Genomic DNA, 24,707 nt, shown 5'->3' on the forward strand with positions numbered 1-24,707 from the left:
TATGTACTTGGGCAAGTCTCACCGCGCCTATATGTAGGTGGGGCAGTGGTCGAGGCTGGTGCCGCAGGCGTCGCAGGCGCCGGCCGCGCGCGCGTTGACCAGCGTGCAGGCGGGGCACTCGCGCCCGCCCGACTGCAGCGGCTGGATGGAGGGGCCGAGCTTTGATTTGCCTGGAAATAAACATGAGTCAAAATTATAATGTTAACTTCATAAATCTAGATATCTTCTCATTGTCTTTCGGTAAATATAGTAGTGGTCTGCGGAGCCCAATATTTCCATAACAGTGTAATGTTATTACATACTTAGTTTAAAAAAAAAAGTCATAGTTTTACAGTCTTATGCAATGTATGTACTTACGTCTGTAAGCATGATCGATACTTGGTACCTTATGAGTTGTGTATCCAATTGTTACTTCTGTGCATCTTCCTATTTATAGGCAGAACCGAACTAGCCCTGTTTCTACTTGTTATCAATATCATTATTTTATATTTAATGGAACTATAGGTCTTAATGTATATCTGCAAGCTTAAAAATATTTGTATGCGACTGTTTGTTTCCTAAATAAATAAAAAAAAAATGATATTGAGGACTGATTTAGACGGTACGAGAACTCTCATGCGAGTTTCACACCATTGCGGGTTTTGATTGGTCGTAATCAATAGTCCGCAATGTAACTAAAGTCGCGAATTCGCGCGCCGTCTAAATCAGCCTTTAGGCTAGGCGTATGCTTGGACGCAGGCGACGCAGCTCACGCATCGCAGATTTTGTAAAGTATAAAACGTCCTTTAGGGACGGCACCTATCCAATTTTTTTGTCAAATGTGTATTGCGTCTCACATTTTGCTTTGAGAGTGAGACGCACTGACATTGGACAAAGAAATTGAACAGATCGAATACCACCCCTTAGCTACGCACGCTGCATCTCAAGGACGTTCCATATTTTACATGGAATCTTGAGCATTGCGAAAATGTCAAGGCACGAGGGTTAAACTAAGGGAATACTTGCTATAGGGATTAACTAGAAAAGTTCTAGGTTCTTCTAGGTCCTAGATAGTTATACATATTTGTATAGTTTGATGCCAACTTACCGCACATCTCGCACGCCTGTAGACTGGCCTGGTTCAGGTATGTACAGGTCCCGCACTGCCACCGTTCCTGCTTGTCTTCAGCCCGCGACTCCGCGCGGCTGGCCGGTCTTTGCCCGTTGTTTTGGAGGTGCTAACTTACCGCACATCTCGCACGCCTGTAGACTGGCCTGGTTCAGGTATGTACAGGTCCCGCACTGCCACCGTTCCTGCTTGTCTTCAGCCCGCGACTCCGCGCGGCTGGCCGGTCTTTGCCCGTTGTTTTGGAGGTGCTAACTTACCGCACATCTCGCACGCCTGTAGACTGGCCTGGTTCAAGTATGTACAGGTCCCGCACTGCCACCGTTCCTGCTTGTTTTCAGCCCGCGACTCCGCCCTGCTGGCCGATCTAACCCCGTTTTTTTTGGAAGTGCTAACTTACCGCACATCTCGCACGCCTGTAGACTGGCCTGGTTCAGGTATGTACAGGTCCCGCACTGCCACCGTTCCTGCTTGTCTTCAGCCCGCGACTCCGCCCGGCTGGCAGGTCTTAGCCCGTTCTGTTTGGGCGGTGAAGGCCGCGAGTCCGTCTCGTCTAAGGATACTACTAGTTGTGCTTTTAGGTCGTAGTTCGGTATTGTGCTTGATACTGTAATGAAAATAGTTACGGTATACACAACAGTCCAATACAATACAATCTATAATAAATTAGTCGCCCATAATATCAAATGTATATTGTATAAAAATGTAAGCCGTTTGTGTGTCAGTGAATGAAATTTTTGACTCAGAATGTACTGAAATCATAGATTTCAAAAGTGAAATATAGCATTATGATCTGATGGTTCAATGAAGTCAATTTTAATCGTTCCCTTTTGATAGTAAAATATATTATATTGTGTTCATAATACTGGAAACGATATTATAACACTAACGGCCCACCATACACGAAAAATTGGCAGTCAAATATAAATCAATGATATTAGAAAATAAAATTTAATTTCTTAGAACAAATTAAACTACTTTCTATGAAAATATTTTAATTTGTGTTTTTTACACGTAGACAATTATATAAATAGTAGTTTATTATTTATTTATTTCGTTTAAAATTGAATTTGTTTTAAAATCGAACCAAAAAAAAAAGGAAAACAACTCTTTGATTTGATAATGATTCAAATTTCATCGTACACTACTACTATTACTACTATTACCACTACTATTAGGATGGTGGGACGCTAGAGAATAAAACTCATAACATTATCGTAAGTTAGATGTTATACTATAATAAATACCTATATGAATGTTGTAGAATGTAGTTTTAACAATAATTTGCATGCTGTCATGAGATAGCGGATCAAGATGGATCATTACTAACCTAACTTTAAGACCTGTAACTAACCCTTTTTCTGCAAATAAATATGATTATTATTATGATTATAAAATGAACTAACCTGAATTAGATTTGGAATGCGACGTAGCGTGTCCATTCTCGTACGGTTTACTCCTCGGCTTCTCTTCCACCGGCCTCACCGGTTTCTTCACTTTTTTCACCTCTGTCGCACTCAACACCGACCCATTCACAGAGTTCTGCTGCTTTATAACCTCCTTCCTATCTTTCACGTCTTTCTTAGTCAGCAACCTTATTTTATCAGGCGCTGTTTTAGGCGTTATTAGCGCATCCGCTGTAGGATTACCCACAGGCTCAGATTTCCTTGTCTTCTTCTCTTCCGTCTTCTTTAGTTGCTTCGCTCTCTTCTGTTCTTGCTCCTGCTTTAGCCTCATTAAATTCTCATTTACTTTCGCCGTTCTATACATTTCCTCGTCATAGGACCGGTCGAGATTTAATGCTTGTAAACCATCTTCTAAATCCAAAGTTGTTGGCTGGTATTTGGCTCTGCGTTCTTCTCTGTCTAACCTATCCAGTGTCCTTGAATCTCTGTCTAAAGATGGTGAGAATCGACTCCTGCTGTCTCCTTCTTCATCTTTGCTGGATAGATTCCTGAAAACATAGTCCCAGCTTTCGTAAGTTCCCATGCCATCTTCTTTAGCTTTACTTAAGGCCGGTTGGGTATCGGATCGCGGTAAGCTTGGTAGGGACACATCGCTGAAGCCTGATTTGGAAGTGCTGTTTCTTCTAGAGCTTTCTAGCTGCCTGCTTTTCTTGTGTCGGTCGTCGTCTCTGTGCCTGTCGTATTTTCCGTTTTCGTAGATCGAGGGGGAGTCTAGTTCGATGAGCTGAGCTGTTGGCACTGCTGGGTACCTGGGTACACACAATGAAATCAATTATTGCGGTTCAAAAATCATTCTGATCATGAATAGAAGTAGAAAGAGTAGTTTTTTATAGTATATAGCAAACTAGACCTTAACTAGCACATCATTTACTCCGTGAATATGGTACTAGCAACAGCGCCGAAATATCGGGAACTTTACATTGTATTGTTTACACTTTTTTAATTGTTCTCATAATGTAAATGATCAAATTCACTAGAAATCGTTTTTCACCTTTGCTAGCCCCGTAAAAGGTTGAAAAAAGATGAGTAGTATCCTACAACAGGCAATGATGACGCCTATTTTTCGAAAGAGATTTTATCGCTATTTTAGTTAGTGCAATCTTGTATGTTTCTTGGAATTGAAAAATTAAAACTCAAAAATACAGTCAGCAGCAGAAATTGCTAAGCGGGCGAGGTATTCAAAATGATCTTCACGCGACTTTATTGTTATGATAATAAGAGCGTGTCAAGGTAATTTTTAACACCTCACCCGCTTAGCAACTTCTGCTACTGACTGTACGTACCTGTAATGAGGCGGATAGCCATTAACCGGCACATTATTCGCATGTTTAATCGGCGCGTACATCGGCGTAGGGATCATATAGGGCGCCTGCACCGGATAGAAGTACGGCACCGGATAAGTCATCATTGGCACTGGGGGCATAGCCATGTTAGCCATGTTGGCCATGTCGGGGTACATCATGGGGGGCAGCATGTAGGGGAGGACGGGGGTGGGCAGGTCGGAGGGGGACTCGAGGGGGGAAGGGTAGTCGCGTCGGGCGGTCGGCTCGAGGGGTACTGTCACGGGGATGTTTGAGTAGATTTCTGAAACAAGTACAAAGGTTTTTTAGATTATTCAAATGTGGACAAAGTTGGGTGACATATTTATTTAAAATAATTTGAACTTTTCAGCAAGATCGGGAAAGAAAAACATAGTGAGGGAACCTGCATTCAATGACGTAGAAATTTAAAGGTGTATGTGATGTTCCCAACTCGCATTGAGCCAGCGTGGGGACTATAGTACAAGCCCAATCGCGACTCTCGCGCATGAGACGTCTATTTCCAGCAGTGGGGCGTATAATGGCTCAGTTATTATTTTCAGCAAGAAGCAGCTGCAGAGGTAATGTAGCTGACCACCTCATGCATAGAAATAACTAAAGCGGGCCACAGACCATCAGTTTTAACTGCACAGTTTTAACTGTTCAGTCAAACTGTTCAGTTTAAACGTACGTGTGTAGGCAAATTTTTCAACTGCACAGTTCAAAGATTTGCCTACACACGTAAGTTTTAACTGAACAGTTTGACTGAACAGTTAAAACTGTGCAGTTAAAACTGATGGTCTGTGGCCCGCTTAAGTTTATAGGGGGGTTAACTATCTCTGCAGCTATTTGTACATACAGACAGTGTTAATAGTGTTATTAATGGTAGAGGTTAATAAAAATTCGTGTCTTGAATTTGGCATCTGAAGTAGAGTAGCTGTCCCGCCGCCGTCGTCTCAACACAACTGTATTGTATGGCTGTGTACTAACCCTGCCCCTGCGCGGGCGCCAGCAGCCTGGCCGCGGTGGCCGCCGCGCTGGAAGCGCACGCCGCTCGCTCTCTGGCCACACTCGCCCACGTGCACCGCCCGCCGCCGCTCCATACCGCCTCCCATACGGACGCCATTATCTGTTAACATAATACACAAAGTTATTCAAAAGCGCAACCATAAGTTCTCAGTTATTCAATTAAAATAAATAAAACAGTGATGTCACAATCAGCATCACTCGACAAGTCACACCATTAGCGTAGTAAATTAAGCAAGTTGTTGTATGGAGACCCATGCATTAATTTCTCAGTCGATGAAATTTAGCTTGGTTATTGTATAGTATGAGCCGAGACTAACATATAATTATCCAAAAAAAAAAACACTCCTAAGTTAGGTAAAAACACAAATCTGATTATAAGTAATTCCTCAACCCAAAATTATTTATAAAATAAGTTGTTTGTATCAGTATGTGATACTAGAAAAAAATCTAAAAGTTTTGTCAAACATGAGAATATTTTTTTATGGTAATTCCTTTTTTGACGCTCATTTTCATCGGAAATTTGGTCTGTCATTTTTTTCTTGCCTCCATCGCCTGCAGCAGGCTCTCCGCGCCCACCATGTGCGCTTCCACCTCGTGCTTGTAGAACCCGCTGTATAACTGTAGAAGTAGTTACACACCTGGCACTCGCACTGCGCGATGATGGCGTCCCTGCAGATGGCGGCGGCCATGTCGGGGCACACGGGCCCCTCGAGCGCGAGCCGGCCCGGGCCCGCGGCGCGGTACCCCATCGCCTGCAGCAGGCTCTCCGCGCCCACCATGTGCGCTTCCACCTCGTGCTTGTAGAACCCGCTGTATAACTGTAACGGTTATAAAAAATTTTGTAAAAAAAAGGAAAAAAGGTGATGTATTATCATAAAACATGGTTAGTCCCGCGATCTACAACCACGCTCAAGACTGTCAATTTTCAATCTGTTTTTAAACAGTGCTCGCACAGTTTCGGTTTTCGGTGAACATTCGCATCTGCCATTTTTGCGCGATATCCAGAGGTTCTGTTGTGCAGAGTCAAGAAAAAAGGCAATGTATTTGCTCGCAGTCATCACCAGAAAAACGTACTTTGCCCAGCCCTGCCCGGCGCGGTACGCGCTGAACTGAGACAGTTCCGTTATCGTCCGCTGGAACACCTTGCCGTCTCTACCGAACTTGCATCCTTACAACAACAGATACTAATTCTAAACTATGTAAGACTTATTACCCTAATATTCCGGTACTCCAGCCGCCAGGGCTGCGCGAGCAGGTTGGCCGCGTACCGCGCGATCGCGGCCCAGCCCTGCCCGGCGCGGTACGCGCTGAACTGAGACAGCTCTGTTATCGTCCGCTGGAACACCTTGCCGGTCTCCGCGAGACCGAACTTGCATTCGTGTGGCACGATCGACAGGTACTCCATTATGTAGCCTACAACAACGTAATATGATGTTAGACAACTTGCGTTAAGCGTTGATTAAGTCAAACACTGAAAACTAGAGAGCACTGTTGCTTACTAAAAATGGGCATTGTTTTAGAAAAGAATTCCATAAGTAGGCTCGGATGCGAGCGACATGAACATCGCTCTCCGATCCGATGCGACAATTCAAACACTAATTCATTTTTAAATCTTAGGTATTTCTAATACCGCGCTCATACTCTCTCTGAACAGACCCTGACTGCCCCTAGCCACGTTTGAGGCGTTTTGCAGCGACTCTGCTCTGCTGCAAATTGCTGCCTGACTTCGCGGGCTACATAATAAAAGTCATCAACATACAACTGATTCACGCTCGACGTTGACGCTTGCAACGCCAAGTAAATCCTCTTATCGGGTTACCTTCTAACTTCTTCCTCTGCTGTAACTTCTCCGGGCTGTCATCCGTCTCCAAGTAGCTGTAGTGCGCGTCCTCGATCCGCCACCAGCCGCTCCATGCTCCATCACACTCACCCTACAGCTTCTTTCTCTGTACTTCTCAAGGCTGTTGTCCGTCTCGAGGTAGCCGTAGTGCCGGTAGCTGCGCACTATTGCCGTCACACTCACCCTCCAGCTTCTTCCTCTGCTGTAACTTCTCCGGGCTGTCATCCGTCTCCAGGTAGCTGTAGTGCGCGTCCTCGATCCGCCACCAGCCGCTCCATGCTCCATCACACTCACCCTACAGCTTCTTTCTCTGTACTTCTCAAGGCTGTTGCCCGTCTCGAGGTAGCCGTAGTGCCGGTAGCTGCGCAATATTGCCGTCACACTCACCCTCTAGCTTCTTCCTTTGCTGTAACTTCTCCGGGCTGTCATCCGTCTCCAAGTAGCTGTAGTGCGCGTCTTCGATCCGCCGCCATAGCGCCAGCAGCCGCCCCATGCTCCGTCACATTCACCCTATTGCTTCTACCACTACTATAACTTCTCGAGGCTATTGTCCGTCTCGAGGTAGCCGTAGTGCCGGTAGCTGCGCAATATTGCCGTCACACTCACCCTCTAGCTTCTTCCTCTGCTGTAACTTCTCCGGGCTGTCATCCGTCTCTAAGTAGCTGTAGTGCGCGTCCTCGATCCGCCGCCATAGCGCCGGCAGCCGCTCCATGCTCCGTCACACTCACCCTATAGCTTCTTCCTCTGCTGTAACTTCTCCGGGCTGTCATCCGTCTCCAAGTAGCTATAGTGCGCGTCCTCGATCCACCACCAGCCGCTCCATGCTCCATCACACTTACCCTACAGCTTCTTTCTCTGTACTTCTCAATACTGTTGCCCGTCTCGAGGTAGCCGTAGTGCCGGTAGCTGCGCAATGTTACCATCACACTCACCCTCCAGCTTCTTCCTCTGCTGTAACTTCTCCGGGCTGTCATCCGTCTCCAAGTAGCTGTAGTGCGCGTCCTCGATCCGCCACCAGCCGCTCCATGCTCCAACACACTCACCCTACAGCTACTTTCTCTGTACTTCTCAATACTGTTGCCCGTCTCGAGGTAGCCGCAGTGCCGGTAGCTGCGCAATGTTACCATCACACTCACCCTCCAGCTTCTTCCTCTGCTGTAACTTCTCCGGGCTGTCATCCGTCTCCAAGTAGCTGTAGTGCGCGTCCTCGATCCGCCACCAGCCGCTCCATGCTCCATCACACTCACCCTCCAGCTTCTTCCTCTGCTGTAACTTCTCCGGGCTGTCATCCGTCTCCAAGTAGCTGTAGTGCGCGTCCTCGATCCGCCACCAGCCGCTCCATGCTCCAACACACTCACCCTACAGCTACTTTCTCTGTACTTCTGAATACTGTTGCCCGTCTCGAGGTAGCCGTAGTGCCGGTAGCTGCGCAATGTTACCATCACACTCACCCTCCAGCTTCTTCCTCTGCTGTAACTTCTCCGGGCTGTCATCCGTCTCCAAGTAGCTGTAGTGCGCGTCCTCGATCCGCCACCAGCCGCTCCATGCTCCAACACACTCACCCTACAGCTTCTTTCTCTGTACTTCTCAATACTGTTGCCCGTCTCGAGGTAGCCGTAGTGCCGGTAGCTGCGCAATGTTACCATCACACTCACCCTCCAGCTTCTTCCTCTGCTGTAACTTCTCCGGGCTGTCATCCGTCTCCAAGTAGCTGTAGTGCGCGTCCTCGATCCGCCGCCATAGCGCCGGCAGCCGCTCGCGCGCATCGCCCATGCCGCCCGCTGCCATCACCATATCACATGCCACTTGCTACGCACCTGTAAGTTAGAAAATGTCGTACTGTTTATTTAAATAATAAACTCATTTTATTTAAATCAAAACATACATAGAGGTAGTCATGCTTACAAACTAAACACACACAAGTTACTAACTAAACATTGCTGCTGCTCCTAGACGCTTCCGGTGCAAAAGTGCCCATAATACTCGCGGCATTGCCGCGCTGGATGGCTATATGGATAGCCTTTGCACCAGAAACGACTCGGAGCGGGGGTCCTCCCCCTTCTGCCTAAGTCGACGGCCTATGTCGCGCAACATGTTTTTCGCGTCCGCCCCCCAGCAGCCCGCCGTTTCTACCACGAAAGGAACAAAAATATACCCTGCTCCCAGGGGGGCATACTTCTGCCGCTTCACTGCAGCCTGAGACTCGGCCGCCGCTCCAGCCGCGCGCACCGTGCGATTGATATGCGAGGCGGCGAAGGTGCCGACACACGTAGCGTCCCACACCAAGCACCGCCCTCTCTCCCACGGTACGAGCGTTAGCCCATCAGGCCTTTTGCCATCCGTGCGACTAAGGCCTGGAGGCTCGAGTACCGACGGAATGCCCGCCGACCTAAGAGCCCTCTGAACTATTTAAATTAAAAGAATATCATTAGCAGAGATGCGAAAAATACTTTATAAAAAGTATTTAAATACAAAATACAAATACTTCCTTGATAATACTATTTCAAATGCAAAATACAAAATAGTTTTTGAATTTGTATTTAAATACAAAATACGAAATAGGTATTTTCAAAATACTTTTTTAAAATGCAAATACTTTTCGATAAAAGGTACTCTGAGTAGTGAATACCTAGTCTGAATTAAAAAGTATTACTCGGAATTTTCGAGTTGAAAAGACTCTCTTTATTATTTGAAATCAATCCTCTATCTAAAGTGCAAATTTTTAGTTGTTTGCTCATATCAACCGGTAGGATGTAGGTATGGATGATGGTTTTTAGCGGCCTACTTTTAAACCATTAATTTGCAATGTTTCACAGCTAGTATAATGCCTCTCATTCGTGTGATGAAAACGTCTCGTTTGTGTTTCACCAGGGCAGCAAAGTTTGCTCTACTCTCGTGCCTTGAAACCCTCCCAACACTCAAGATTCTACTTTTTTAACCACTCGCTACGGTTGTGGTCATGTGCGACGTTACTAAACAGATTCAACAGTTCCATGTCAAAAGAATGAGAGAGTTGCCAGGATTGTAACATCAGAAGAGATTGTAACTCCTACCTACATTACCTACATACTATAAAGTATTTTGTATTTTGAAAATAGAAAATAGGTCCAAAAAACTATTTCAAATAAAATACAAAATAGTTTTCTTCAAAAGGTATTTAAATACAAAATACAAAATAGGTATTTTGCATTTTGTATTTGCATTTTAAATACAAGTATTTCAAATAAGTCACATCCCTGATCATTAGAGAGTTAAAGCTCCAGTTACTAGGTTCGAGTAATGTCTCTGGTACGGGGATGTGAATCCCTGTGCGTCCTCCGACCTTATAGCTTAATTTTCTGACCGGACCTTCTAATCCACAGACAAGACATCCAGACTTAGCATAGTCGCGCTAACCCCTCTGCCACGCATACGGTAATTTTACTCCATGTTCGAGTCAAAAGTGTCTTTGTGTGACGTCCTTGTCTTTGAACGGAGCAATCACGGCACGGGACTTCGCTCACCTCGTCCCGCACACCCCCGCATTTTTGGCATCATCGGTTGCATGAAATAATTGCTCTAAACTCGGTCTAGAGGATTCCTAGTCTATTTTCTAATCATTTTCTTTTGACCTCTAATTAAACTGTCATAACCTTCGAGCAACACGGAAGGGAGGCGGCATTCGCACTATTTCCCCTCTGCCGAGGTACAAGATTAGCGCGTCAATCTAATCTAGCGCGGGCTTCGAGCAACACGGAAGGGAGGCGGCATTCGCATTATTTCCCCTCTGCCGAGGTACAAGATTAGCACGTCAATTTAATCTAGCGCGGGTAATAAAACTAGTTGCACTTGGATTTTTCACTAGACCGAGTCCAGACGCGCGCGTGAACACTGCTGCACAAAAATGCCTGTTTGCTCGGTTTTTTGTTATAAAAAGAGGTCGGGGACGTCAAATTTACAAAAAGAAAGTGTTACATTTCACATGTAATATTTTTTTTTTACATATCATACGTTTAATTACATTTAAATACAATTATTATATTTTAGTCTCAAGTAATTGTTGGATTTATCAATTTTGCTCGCTCAGTACAAATTGCGGATCGGTCGAACGACAAATCCGACTTCTCATCTCTCAGAATACAATGACATACTTCAACGGAAATGTGTTAGTGTGCGTGTTGTGACACTAGTCACTCGTCCGTACACAAAAAGAGATCGAGGTTTGCAAGATTTGTCTTTGACGTGTGTCATTTTGTATGTATTTGTGTCGTCATTACAGAGGGCCTACCGCGAACCACGTTCGACGTGTTGAGAAGTGCCACTGTGTGCACCTTCCCCTCGCGAAAAATGGCAGAAAGATTTGTACGGTGAGATATGCTTGGTGGCGGTGCTTGGGCCCCTCCCTTCCGACGTGTCGGAAGCCGGTGTTGCTCGAGGGTCATAACCATTAATTAAATAAATGCACACAAACAAGCTGTTAACTATTGTGCATAGGACAACTTGTATTTTAGAATCTATGTACGACCCATAAATTGGTTAAGGCTTGAAGCTCTCAAAGGTTTTGACATCAAACTAAGTAGATTTCTTCTAAGCTTGTTCGAAATAAATTATTATTGACGATTGATTGATAAGCTATATAACTTTGTACCGACTTTAACACATTCAACACCAAGAACCCGACTGTCGGGTACACTGTTCGTAGCGACTACGCGCTACATACGGCGAACCCGTGGCTACGCGCTACGAGCGTAACCCGTAGCACTTAGTGGTAATGAATGTGTTAATAGAACAAAGTGGAGGAGTGTCATTATAAACGTCATATTATCATTTCTTTTCATGAGAAAATTTACACTAATGATGATAGTGCCACATTCACATTTTGTCATTTCAAATGCCTTGAAGAGTTGGTCCGACTCTACCAGTAATCAAATCAAATCAAAATCAAATATCATTTATTATCAGGCAACTAAGGCCCATAGATACATACAATAGTAAAATCTGACAAGCTAAAAAATTATTTCGGCGACACGGCGGTTTTCAGTTAATACTATACTACTACTACTACTACTACTAGTTAATACTAGCAATAGCGCTAAATATGCATGCACGTTTGTGTACAGTCGCCATCAAATATATCGGCGCGGCCAAGGTGTTCACAAAATCTGAACACGCACTCTAACGCTTTGCAAATGAGGCGTGTTCAGATATTTGTGAGCGCCTTGGCTGCTCCGATATATTTGATGGCGACTGTACTATTTTAGTAAACAGGTTAGCGGTATTAATACTACAGTCAAATGAGGTTAATGAGTGATTGGTGCTAGCTTTGGTGCAGTGACGACCTAATTAAGTTGCAACACTCTATTATGGATGGAAGAAAAGCGGAGTATTGCCGACGAAATTTAATATGCACTGATTTGACTGATTTGACTACACGTTATTTCAAGAGATCAGAGGGAATTATATTTAGTCAACTGTATGTTTTGACTGAAAACGGCTAATAGGTATCATCATCTCAGCCATAAGACGTCCACTGCTGAACATAGGCCACGCTTGGCAGGCGGGTTGGCGATCGCAGTCGAGTACACCGAATTTGAGGGACGCTGCTGCCCGTCCACCGGTGGTCTTGGACGTAGTTTAAGGACATACCCGGGTCCAATAGGTATGTTATTATTTTATTATCAACATTTCAAATAAGTACGTAGCAGTGGCGGCGCGTCAAACATATCCATAGGCAAGCCGGGGCTAATTTGGCTTACATATTTCCTTTACAACTTTACTCAAACGTCCAAAAACAGGCAAGCCGGTGGGAATCGGCTTTTATGGACGCGCCGCCATTGGTACGTAGTTAGCCGCTTTAGGTGTTCTTTCTCTAGATTATTCCGAAAATATTTGAACGATTTCGCTTACTTGTCGTATCTATTAAAGATTTTTAATTTGCACAAATTTCAGATTAACAAATATGCCTAAAAAGAATCTTTTATCATTGTGACCATGTTTTATGAAAACAAATGTTACTCACTCAATAATGATAATGAAGTGCACAGCGCTGGTAAACAACGACGACATGACTCAACGCGTAACCATGACAACACATGCTGTGCTGTGATAGTCTTGTGAATAACGCTCAGAGGCTTAAAGGCTTCGTCACACAGGCGCGTTTTCTGGGCGGGGCGTGAGCGTTTGACATATAGGTAAAACGCTCACGCTCCGCCCGGAAAATACGTCTGTGTGACGGAAACTTTAAGCCTCAAAGGCGGCAAAGACGATCTCTTACATACATACGCGTAAAATATACAATACAGATATAGTCGAGTCTTGAAGACTTCTTCTTCTTCTTCCTGGCGTTATCCCGGCATTTTTGCCACGGCTCATGGGAGCCTGGGGTCCGCTTGACAACTAATCCCATGATTTGACGTAGGCACTAGTTTTTACGAAAGCGACTGCCATCTGACCTTCCAACCCAGAGGGGAAACTAGGCCTTATTGGGATTAGTCCGGTTTCCTCACGATGTTTTCCTTCACCGAAAAGCGACTGGCAAATATCAAATGATATTTCGTACATAAGGTCCGAAAAACTCATTGGTACGAGCCGGGGTTTGAACCCGCGACCTCCGGATTGAAAGTCGCACGCTCTTACCGCTAGGCCACCAGCGCTTGCAGCGCGCGAGTCTTGAAGACTTAAGAGTCAAATATTTGTTTACATTTTTCGCCTTTATTACAAAGGAGTAAGGTGCAAAAGTGTAAACATATCTTTGACGTCGACTGTATATTATACAGCACGGCTAGCCGCTAGAGTCAAGCTAACACTTTTGCAGTGAAAGACTATGGTAGTGACATAATAAACTTTAAAATCTTTAAATGTCTCTGAATTTTTTTATGCGGGAGGAAATTTCGGTGACAGGGAGCCAACACGTCGAACGTGGCTCGCGTAGGCCAGTGGTACCTAACCTGGGGGTAGTTACCCCCGTGGGGATGAAACTGGTATTTTGCGGGGGTAATAAGCTGACCTAATACAACAGTAAAACAAACGTACACGTTTTATTTTTTATTACCATTGGGAGGAGGGGTAAAATCAGGTTCCCTAATTAGTCATAAGGGTGACCGGACTGAAAAGGTTAGGAACCACTGGCGTAGGCCCTCAGGTTTCGCCATCAAAATCATTTTTCGGTCGAAGATTAAGCACGTATCAAGTGTGAGTGTGACTAGGCTCACAACACGCAATATTCGAAATAAATTAAAATTACATTGATGCACTGTTATTGGAAACGTTAGTACGTGTTACGTTAAGTTGTGCAAATAATATCGCCTTGTCCCGTAGGTATACGTCCCAGATAATTTGGACTGTAATTTAAAATTAGGTTATTAATTCAGTAGCAAATTTTTGACAAGGGCGTTTGAGGGGTCAAACAAAAATAGTTATGTGTGAATCGTGATTGTACTATTTGTACCATAAAGTCACCTATAAAAAAAATTGAACTTTGCGCTTTTTTAGCGACGGAAACGTCTGTCCGGACTATGGCAGTAACGTCTGTCTTTTTTTTTCGTGTTGTACAAACAACAATGCAAAGGATATCGATCAGTGGAGCGAAACAGCCGCACAATGTGACTGATTGTGAATCAATGATTCATGCATGAGGTCATTAAACTGTTTCAATTTGAGTCTATCAAGTATCAATAAATTACTGATTATTTTTTATGACAGTTTGAATATGACATCGTTAGTACTTAGTTGATTAGAGTCTGTGAATGAATGAATTAATGATTTTTTTTTATTTCTGGCAACTAGTGGCGTAGTGGCCCATACATAGACAAGTGGCCATGTGAGTCGTGGAATGTATTGGGCCCCATACATTCCACAACTCTTGTCTTTCCGCACAGACTCTATCTTGTACTAACTATAGGGTGGTAAAGCGGGCGAAATGTCATAGTGCCTGGCCCAAGAGGCCCAATTGGACCAGACAGGCTGGGATCCTGATCAAAGTGATCAATGAATTTAATATCTTACAGACTAACATATACACAGTGGCTAAAAAATAACTGCATTCCCGTTGCTAAAAATATTTTTATCGCGATTTCGGGGTTGGTCCCATAGTAAAAGTTGCTCAGTATAATCCCAAAACCTCCCTGGCAAACGGGAATGCAGTAATTTAGCCACCCTGTATATGCATTACACCACTATTTCTAAATGAATTTTTATGTCAGTAGTGCCTTAACAGCCAACAGCAATGAACAAATACTTTTCTGTGCTTAATGAAGGTGAAGTATGAAATTTGCATAAATAATGCTAGATTGATGAAAAAGTCATTAGGTACTTTTTAATTTAATATGATAAATTAATGATAAGAATTGTTTTTCATGTGATCTGTAATGTAAGCTTGTAAAGTTAGCTAGGCTTGCACAATGAGTGGAATGGGCTCCATTTTGCGTCTTTTGCGTTACTCAGTTTTATTTCCACTAAATAAGTTAAAAGATTCACTAAAGTGTCTTTCAAAGCGTGTTTCAGTCACATGCTCATATGTAAACATTAATGTGTGCTGGAATTTATTAATATAGTACACAGAAGAGAACTAGAAATCTGAAGGAAGATATTTTCTTACATGTTGCTATAAAATATTAATGGCTTTGTTAAACCAATATAACAACTTGTTATCAAAATGATGAGTTTAATGTAAATATGATAAGATAAATAAATTGATAATTACAGTGTATCAAATATATAATGTAATCACTGAAAAGTGACTCACAAGGGCTTATCATTATTTCTTATTTTATAAACTTGGTGCTAAAATCAAATCAGTCTCCTGTATTGGAGAACTCGAATTATATTTAAATTGTGCTGTTCAACTTAAGTTGCATGCTGAACAACTGTAGCCTCCTAAGACCCAAGGTCTTACCTATAATACCTCTTCAGTTCAATGAAATTTAAAGCCTATTCAATTGGCAAAGGGTCACTTTTGTTTTGTTTCATTCCATTTTCCAACAACAAAAAGTCAACTCTATTTCCTACACTGTAGGTTCAAATTTTAGTGGAAAATTTTGGGTCTTTCATTTGTATGGCTGGGCCTTAGGAGGGTAGTGGTGAATATAAAGAAAGCACTAATAATGGTTCTAGTGGACTTGAGTATTAACTAATGAATATATTTTGACGTACAGCCAGTAATAGATACCCACACAATGATCATGTTATTAAATTGAACAAATATGTTGTATCCATCTGAATACATACACATATTGCATATTATGTTTATGTTATCATACTTTCATGAATATGTCGGCGGCCGATCGTAAGATCAGGCAGATTGTAATGTTCCTGTGTATTGTTTTGAGGATAGTCACATTAAACCAATATATAGATAAGATAGGTTCGTTAGGTTGCTTAAGATACCCGAAGGGCAAACTGCCCAGAAATAGGCTCCGTCGACTCAGGGATTGAGTCATAGATTTTCATGTTTCACTATATGCCTAGGAATTTCACAATATGCCTGATCTTATGATTGGCCGTCGACATATATATTTTACATAAGAAAATAAATTCTATTTAATAATTAGTATAATAATTAAATAATTATTATATATTCATATAGTATACCAGTACTTTAGCTACTCAACTACTAGGCCAACCTTAGCACATCATGTATGTAAACAAATTAGAATCTTATGAGAAAACTGACATACTAAAGTAATGTAGTAAAATCATTTGTAAATTATGATTTGTAATAAAATCACATGTCTAGTTCACATTTCAGTGAAGTATCAGTTATCATATTAATTTACTATATGCAGAACTGCAGAATTGTCATGTGTAAACATATATTCAACTATACTGGCTTTTTTAATCTGATAAAGACTTGCTGTAAATACAACAAAAATGATATGCCCATTTATTTGTATAAAATACTAAAACAACTGAAATAATTCCCCATGCAGGCCAAAAGTAAAAAGTTCTTATATCTGCATTTTCAAAAGATTTTGAACTTGTATGACTTAATGATTCGATAATTTTAGTATTGTTTCATGGAATAAGAAAAAAGAAACGCTTTCTACATTGTCATAGTCTATTAAGTTCCTGAGAACAATGTTATTATGGATTTAAAAAAAAACAACCCACACACCATGTCCCACTAACCTAATCCTGACTAGTCATACCAAGTTTCAAAGGATATTATAGTTATTTTTGGCAAACACTGAACCCAAATAAACTAGAGAACTAATATTTGCCGCATTATGTTCGAAGAACCCTTACCGCAGAACTATGCACCATTAAACTGACGTTTCGTGCACGAAAAAAATATGTTAATGATCTCCATGCGACGTAGACGACGTAGAATAGCTGCGGTCACTTATTACTTAGGTACACGCGCTAATAACACTCATTAAACCTTGTGCCGAAATGTACTCACCATATAGGAAGAACATTCTTTTCCTGGATGTCAAAATTATTCCAATGCACTGAATGTAGAGCGGACAAAAATAGTTCACCAAAAATAACAGCCTGCTGCCAGCGCACGTTATATTCTTTGACTACAAGTCTTTATGCGCCGCTCCCTAAACATAATTATAGTTAAATCGAGAAAAAGCTGTATAATAAATTAGAAATTATTATTGCAGGATGTGTTACAACAAAATTAAGGATTTTGTTTTGACATTTCCAGTTGACATTTTAGTACGATGCCATTTTTATTTCGGTCTATTGTCTATGATTACGCAGAGTAGAGCAAACAACGAGTAAACTCGTCGTTTGAAAAAAAACACCTTCAAAACAAAAAACACCTAGTGACATTTAAATTTTGATTTTGATTTTTACAAGATTTGAAGCAATATGGTTAAATATTTGTTGTTTTTAGATCCTATGCGGGAAGAAGAAGTAAATAAATTTTATACAGTAAGTCTTGGATAATCTCTAGTCGTGACGTCTAACTGAAATGTTAACTATACTTACTTACCTCAGTTTATTCAAATTTATTTCAGGCTTGTCAAATGCACAGAAATTATTATAGAGGATATCCTAAAGCTTATCATCCATTGAGCTATTTCAGCGACGGAGAATATAGCTATCAATGTCCTCCTGAAATGTCTCAGTAAGTATTTAAGAGCTTATTTTAACCACCTTTTTATCAGACAGACCTTGCTGTTGAGACAAAGAGTGGTATTAGTCAAAGAGCATATAATCACTACGTTTTAGTATTAGTATTGTTGAGAGTAGGTACCTGACAGGAAAATAAAATACCCCTTTGTCTGTCTCTCTGTCAGAAAGTGTCCAATGAAAATGTAGATCTAATAATAAAGGCTCCAGTACACAGTGGTCAAGGATGGTCCATGCCAAGCCATGCTTTGCAATGCGCAACAGTAGGCCTATATCACGTAGGTGTTCACACAATGGTGCATCAATAAAAAAAACAAAAATAAAAATCAAAATTGCAGGCTCTGATTGATATAAATCTATAATAAACTGATAAGTCTCTTCATTGCTCCACAATAATGACATATTAATATTTAATCAAGCGGTCAAAAATTCAAGAAACTAAACAAACAATGGCGACTGTGTGAACACCACAGGCCACGGTACGCCACGATTCCTTTGAAGTGTGCCAAAAAACCGACAACTCCCCGATTGCTCAACACGGCTGACAACTGACGGCAGTCGTCCGCCATTGCATACTCGTACCATAGCCCCCTGTACACAATGGCCAGGGTGTGGCATGGCCCATCTTTCACCATTGTGTACTGGGGCCTTAATAGTCCCTTAAGGCACTAACGCCATGTTCTGCTTATGATAGCCATGATATTCAATATATTCATGTTCAAGGGATACGTTCGCCTTTGTACTTGTTGGATATATCCCTGCTATGTATTTATCTATTACATAGTTTCGTGCAATTAAGAATTTGTGTCTTCTTGACTTTATACATATTTGCCACTTACTACTTACTTACTTACTTACTTTTGTATTTACTTATTCATTTTATTCCAGTGTTTACCTCGGTTATCCATCGTACTATGTTAAATACAAGCAGCCGGCAGTTTTGAATATTTCACGGGCCCGAACAATAGATTTTCCACCCTTGCCCGGACGCAGTCTAGCTCCTCGGTACAATAAACCACCCTGTAAAGCATACAATCGTTAGAAAATTCAGCTGTATAGATTATTACATCTATTTCGAATAACTATAATAAATAATTACAATGTATAACGTATTTTTTACTGTCACACTAACTTACCCAATATCATCATCATTGCCGTTTTCAATCAACAGATTAAGATGAGGGTACGCCTATATTTTGATTGGATCTCGGATTGTTAATTACTCCGAGGATTGGATGGTGTCACTCTTTATTTTCCTACCCACAAAACACTAGTAAAAAATACCAGGGACCGTTGCCGGTATAACTAAAAATCAAAATATAGCATTCACAATATTTCTTTGATATTATAGAATAAGTATTATTTAGATAAGGATAATGACTAATCAGATTAGCTAAATTAAGTGCAAAAATATACATAAACAATCGTGATACCGAAATTGAATACCGGTATTCGGGCCCTAAAAATAGTTTATTACGTCAGAGTCTACTCAAACTTGTTAATAAAATTTTCTATTCAAACTGACTACAATTTTGTCTATGGTTTTACGTCAAAATTTTATCAATGGGCAATGGCGCTAAATACAAAATCACGATTTACAATAAATGGATAAATTTCTGTTTCAACAACAATTACTACTTTCCTGATGATTTTAACTTTTTAAAATGGATATTTTATTCATCGATAATAAACGTCAAGATGAAATTGAATTGTTTTATGAAGTAAGTTTCTCTCATTTTGGTTTAGTCGATTTGTTCGCTGCAGCATTCTTTTCTTTACATGCTTACTATCGCCTTATTACTTTGAAAAAAATAATGGTTTTTTCTGCTTTATGAAGGCATGCCAGCGCCACAGGAACTACTACAGAGGCTATCCTAAGGCGTACCATCCTCTTACTTACTTCCTAGACGCAGATTACATGTGGCAGTGTCCACCAGATCTCACTCCGTAAGTATCTACTATTTTTCCATAATGATAGTAATCGGTCACCAAAAGTATAATATACATTTTCAACCCCAAAAGCCTTTACACATACTATGCCAAGAACGCCAAGTACATGCAAATATTGGGACAACGTAATAGGCCAAATATATTGGCACGCAGTCGCCACGCCTCACGCGCCTCTGAGGGCCTGGCGCGTACACTTACGTATGCGATATACCTACTATGACGTCCGGTACTTTACTTCTATATTTATACCTATTATTACCTACTCGCCGACACATAACTTTTTTCCCGCAGGACGTACCTCAGTTTCCCAGTGTTCCACGTTAAGTACAAGCAGCCGGCAGTCCTGCCGGGCAGCACGGGCCGCACCAGCGGTATACCGCCCGTGCCTGGGCGGACTCTCGCTGGACGCTATAATAAAGCTGCTTGCAAGGCCTTCATTAGATAGACCGATACTCAAGGGTCTGTATTATACCATCAACTTCAGATAGGTACCTAAAGATTCGCACCAACTGTTTGCCACCCCTGCCTAGGTGGACTCTCGCTGGACGCTATAATAAAGCTGCTTGCAAGGCCTTCATTAGATAGACCGACACACAAGGGTCTGTATTATACCATCAACTTCAGATAGGTACCTAAAGATCCGCACCAACTGTTTGCCACCCCTGCCTAGGTGGACTCTCGCTGGTCGCTATAATAAAGCTGCTTGCAAGGCCTTCATTAGATAGACCGATACACAAGGGTCTGTATTATACCATCAACTTCAGATAGGTACCTAAAGATCCGCATCAACTGTTTGCCACCACTGCCTAGGTGGACTCTCGCTGGTCGCTATAATAAAGCTGCTTGCAAGGCCTTCATCAGATAGACCGATACACAATTAAGTGTTTGTATTATACCATCAACTTCAGATAGGTACAAACAGCAACACTGGTGGACCTTATGCCATTTGTAATAAGATTCACGAACGGTCAGTTAACAGTGTGGGCGATGACCTACAGAGATCCGCACCAACGGTTTGCCATCCCTGTCTTAGATGAATTATCGCTGAACGTTATCATAAAGCTCACTGCAACGTCTTTTTAGATGGAAATATTATTTAAATTCTAGGTTGTAGGTACCATAGACCATACACAAATCTCTTTAATTGTACGTACCTATTATAGATGATGTGGATCGCACCCTACCCTATACCCTATACCCTCTCAGATATAACCAATTTAACTTGGAAAGCAATATATTACCAGTTTATCCAAATCTACCTGGCACTATACAAAGAAATACTTAAGTTATCAGCTCACTGTAACGTGCCTCTGTTTTTCGGTATCTTGATATACTGAACTGTTAAAAGCTGTACAGAGCCATCTGCTTTACACGTCCTGTTTACCTATTTCTTTGTGTATGCTCTTACGACTGAATCTGATTATTCGAGGAATAGCCTCTGTTCAAAAAAATTTGGTATCTTAGATTTCTGGATTTAAAAGTACCTACCCTATATTATGATTTCTGGTCAAAAAGGAATTTCTGGAATAAAATACAAGCTGTAGCAAGTTGTTTTATTTCAGTAGACAATGTAGACATAAATTATATCCTGAAATAGAAAGATGTCTGAAACTCTGATATCCTCGTCATGCATATTTTGAATTCGCTCAAGCCCATACTTCCTGCGTGGTCTAATTTCAGCTCATTTAGTATCTGTAAAGTATAAAAAATTGGTACTTAATTTGAATTAAAAATAGGGCTTGCTCGGCAACCTAATCCGAAAAACTGGCTTTATCAAGGCGACTACCATCTGACCTTCCAACCCAAAGGGGAAACTAGGCTTTACTGTGATTACTGATTAATCCGTAGACGACCTTTCCTACACCGTAATATCTGTAAATGTCTCGTTTATGCTTTCGATGTAGCCCACAAGATGGCAGAACCTACTATGCACAAGGAAACGTACCGACGAGAAAGGTAGATAGTAGCACTTGCTTTGGCAATGGTAATGTATAATTTTACATGTGCAGTATGTGCACGCGCATATGTTTCTGATTCAGGCCACAAGGTGGCAGACCCTCCAACGCGCACGGTCCCTATATTTATAATTTTTTTGGGAATTGAGCAAAAGTGTACCGGTACGGTGTGTGTGTGCCGGTACGAGTGGAGGTCCAAGGGGGAGGCCTATGTTCAGCAGTGGACGTCTTATGGCTGAGATGATGATGATGATGATGATGAGCAAAAGTGTGAACCGAGTGAACAAAAAACATTTTTTATTTTATTGGAATTAGGTACCAAACAAACAAATAGAAGATAATATACTTACAATGTCAGCAATCTTCTTCTTGGAACTGATTTCAATGTAGTGGTTTTTGTTACTCGTATGCTCAGTCAGTCTGTCTATTATTCCGCTTATATCCTGAGCAGATATTTGTCCGTCTTCGTCTAAGTCTACAAGCAAACTTACATTCAATAAATACTCTATCCTATATGTAGGTAAGTACTTCATTTGACTTAAGCAATGTTTTACACATTTTTCCCAGCTGCATGCATGCATGCATGAGGTCCGCAACTTTAAATGGAAACTATTTTTCCACTATTTTAAGGTCGTAGGTATTAATAAGGTATGAACTTTATAACATTTACGAAACTGAAGCCTGAAAACTTTACGAATGGGATGCGCGCAAAGTGTGGCTGGTGTTAGAGGTTTAAAATGACAGCGCAAGCCGACATTTATAAACTTTTTTTTATCATATAGGAGGCAAACGGGCAGACGGATCACCTGATAGTAAGCGATTACCGCCGCCCATGGACACCCAGAACCAGACTAACCAACACCAGAAGGGTTGCAAGCGCGTTGCCGGCCTTTACGTTGGGAGTACGCTCTTTTCTTGAAGGTTTGTAGGTCGTATCGGTCCGGAAATACCGCAGTCGGCAGTGCATTCCACAGTTTTAAACATATAAAAGCCGTGACTTGAGCTACTGATGCGCATAGCCAGTAATCACCGTAATACCGTAAACCCTAAAGGCCCATTCGGCCTTCACTTCCACGGGGCAGTCGGAGCTCATGGCCGAGCACAGGTCTAGCAGGTCCTCGAATGAGAAGCGGTCATCCTTTTCGGAGGAAAACACTCTGAACAGACGATCTTGGAATGGGTTGTTCTGAAATTAAGGGAAAATTCATATCAGGATTTTATTTATTAGCCTTATTTAGTGTCCCAGGTGGTCCAAAATATTACCCAGACTTCGCTCCAGGCAACAATGCAGATGGCCGAAGATCGAGAGGCCTGGAGAGCAGTGGTAGAAAGAATACCCCATAGGAGTCACGTCCCTCAGACATGAGGTCAACCTTTAACCGCCAAAAAGCACGTCAACTGCTGCCATTGACATAAATACTGATGCGCGTGGCTACAGCAGAATATCGACCTTCGTGCATTGCAACAGGGTTCACGATGACGCGCCGCACGCGATAGGCGTGACGTTCAAATAGGGTTAAGCAGGTAGGGCCTACTATTTATAACATATAGGTACTTATGATACTATAGGTACTAATTGATTTGAACACATATGGTGAATATAAATATGAACTTACTCTAAGCACATCGAACTTTTTCAGGATCTCTTCTTTGCTGAATCTGTGATGATAGTTGGCTTTAATCTTTTCCGGATCGATAGAATATACCTTTTTCATCAGACTAAAACAAAAGAATGAGACGGACATTTTTTGTGGCTCCTCTACACGATGGGCCAACGCCGGCCACTCCAAGGAACGCAGCCATGCGGTAGAATGAGATAGCAAAATCACTTGCTCCCTCTAACGCATAAATGCGTCCCTTGGAGTGGCCGGCGTTGGCCCATCGTGAAGAGGAGCCATTACACATTGAGAACTTTTGTAGAAGCCAGAAAACATGTCGTTTAATTTCCGAGAATTTAAGTGTTACCTATTTACTTTACCACTACATGGACACTAAAATAATGAAAGGTATATCTTACTATAGTATTTCTCCTTGGTGCAGATAAGTTAACGTCGTGTAGTCTTCTAAAATATCCTGCGTGAGCCCGGGATACGATTGAGATCCTCCCATATTGCCACAATGTTCACAACAATACAGTAATTCCACTATCAACAATGAACGAATGTTTCCAATGCTGGATTATCTTATCTTGTAATAGCATCGTATTGTTAATTGGCGGAATTAGATAAGAGCTAAATAGTACTTGGCGGAATTAGATAAGAGCTAAATAGTACTCTTATTTTATCTTTTTATCTAGAAATCGAATTAAATGAACTAAGCCACAAACCACAATGAAATGAGAGTACCGATCAGGCGATCACTAGCAACACTCTTGGTTGATCACTTGACCAGGTAACTGGTTTTGGTGAATTGCAGCTTTTTCCTTGTAGCCAAATTGATAACACGTTCGATTTTTTAAGTAATCTTAACATGTTTAATTTTAGTAGTTTATTAAGTATGTACCTATATTGTGCAACAGAGCCGTATCGGCCATATTTTTTTAAGAGAAACAAATATAAGTCAAAATAGAAAGTGGAGTGGGGCGCGTGGTTTTTAACATACATTACATACTACGAGAAAATTGTCAATGGTTTAAATTATTTGAATTTATAATAAATAATTGCTCCGTCATTTGATTTTATTCAAAAAATATTGCAAGCCGCAAACAATATTCTTGTAAAGTAATGCCTGACCAGGAATATGTGATCACGCGCCATGTTGCGGAATTTCACTGGAACTAATTTTTACATACTATACTGAACTATAAAATGAGAATAACAGCGCCCTCTTGACAATGATCATTTATTACTGACCAGGCAATGCCTTATCCGGTTGCATATTTTTTTTCACCTCAGCAGCTCGAACAAGGGTACTTTGCGTCTTAAAAACAGTGAGCAAAATGTCATTCAAGTGACCTTTATAGTCAAATGTCATTTCAACATGCGGGGTCTAATACAAGTTCGA

General features: G+C 41.6%; 3 protein-coding genes and 1 long non-coding RNA gene across 8 annotated transcripts; 2 read left to right on the plus strand and 2 right to left on the minus strand.

Annotated features, from left to right (window-relative positions):
* On the minus strand, nucleotides 1–17,396 carry LOC134671832 (uncharacterized). Of its 5 annotated transcripts, XM_063529679.1 has the most exons (9): nucleotides 17,117–17,396; nucleotides 8,394–8,555; nucleotides 6,112–6,311; nucleotides 5,537–5,716; nucleotides 4,860–4,998; nucleotides 3,855–4,155; nucleotides 2,512–3,320; nucleotides 1,506–1,712; nucleotides 1–170 (listed from the first exon to the last, which is right to left on the minus strand). In XM_063529679.1, exons 2-9 carry the CDS (start codon nucleotides 8,530–8,532, stop codon nucleotides 28–30), a joined length of 2,118 nt encoding a protein of 705 aa, XP_063385749.1. In that variant the 5' UTR covers nucleotides 8,533–8,555; nucleotides 17,117–17,396; the 3' UTR covers nucleotides 1–27. The 5 variants fall into 5 exon arrangements, with proteins under 5 accessions (XP_063385749.1, XP_063385747.1, XP_063385746.1 ...); XM_063529677.1 differs by lacking the exons at nucleotides 1–170; nucleotides 8,394–8,555; nucleotides 17,117–17,396 and adding an exon at nucleotides 7,671–7,745 and having other exon boundaries at nucleotides 1,384–1,712; XM_063529676.1 differs by lacking the exons at nucleotides 1–170; nucleotides 8,394–8,555; nucleotides 17,117–17,396 and adding an exon at nucleotides 7,126–7,222 and having other exon boundaries at nucleotides 1,384–1,712.
* LOC134671884 (uncharacterized) lies at nucleotides 13,658–20,678 on the plus strand. Its single transcript, XR_010099283.1, has 3 exons — nucleotides 13,658–13,846; nucleotides 20,471–20,517; nucleotides 20,662–20,678. It is a non-coding gene; the product is annotated as an uncharacterized LOC134671884 (long non-coding RNA).
* On the plus strand, nucleotides 17,521–20,209 carry LOC134671879 (uncharacterized). Its single transcript, XM_063529738.1, has 6 exons — nucleotides 17,521–17,598; nucleotides 17,685–17,794; nucleotides 18,688–18,821; nucleotides 19,483–19,520; nucleotides 19,637–19,746; nucleotides 20,041–20,209. The coding sequence occupies exons 1-6, from the start codon at nucleotides 17,536–17,538 to the stop codon at nucleotides 20,192–20,194; spliced, it is 609 nt and encodes a 202-aa protein (XP_063385808.1). The 5' UTR covers nucleotides 17,521–17,535; the 3' UTR covers nucleotides 20,195–20,209.
* Nucleotides 20,679–21,317: 639 nt separating the features above from the next.
* Nucleotides 21,318–23,836, minus strand: LOC134672298 (calcium and integrin-binding protein 1-like). Its single transcript, XM_063530191.1, has 5 exons — nucleotides 23,722–23,836; nucleotides 23,321–23,423; nucleotides 22,743–22,890; nucleotides 22,055–22,179; nucleotides 21,318–21,441 (listed from the first exon to the last, which is right to left on the minus strand). Exons 1-5 carry the CDS (start codon nucleotides 23,811–23,813, stop codon nucleotides 21,331–21,333), a joined length of 579 nt encoding a protein of 192 aa, XP_063386261.1. The 5' UTR covers nucleotides 23,814–23,836; the 3' UTR covers nucleotides 21,318–21,330.
* Between the last annotated feature and the right edge of the window lie 871 nt (nucleotides 23,837–24,707).

This window comes from Cydia fagiglandana, chromosome 16, assembly GCF_963556715.1.
Source record: "Cydia fagiglandana chromosome 16, ilCydFagi1.1, whole genome shotgun sequence".
NCBI classification, from domain to species: Eukaryota; Metazoa; Arthropoda; class Insecta; order Lepidoptera; family Tortricidae; genus Cydia; species Cydia fagiglandana.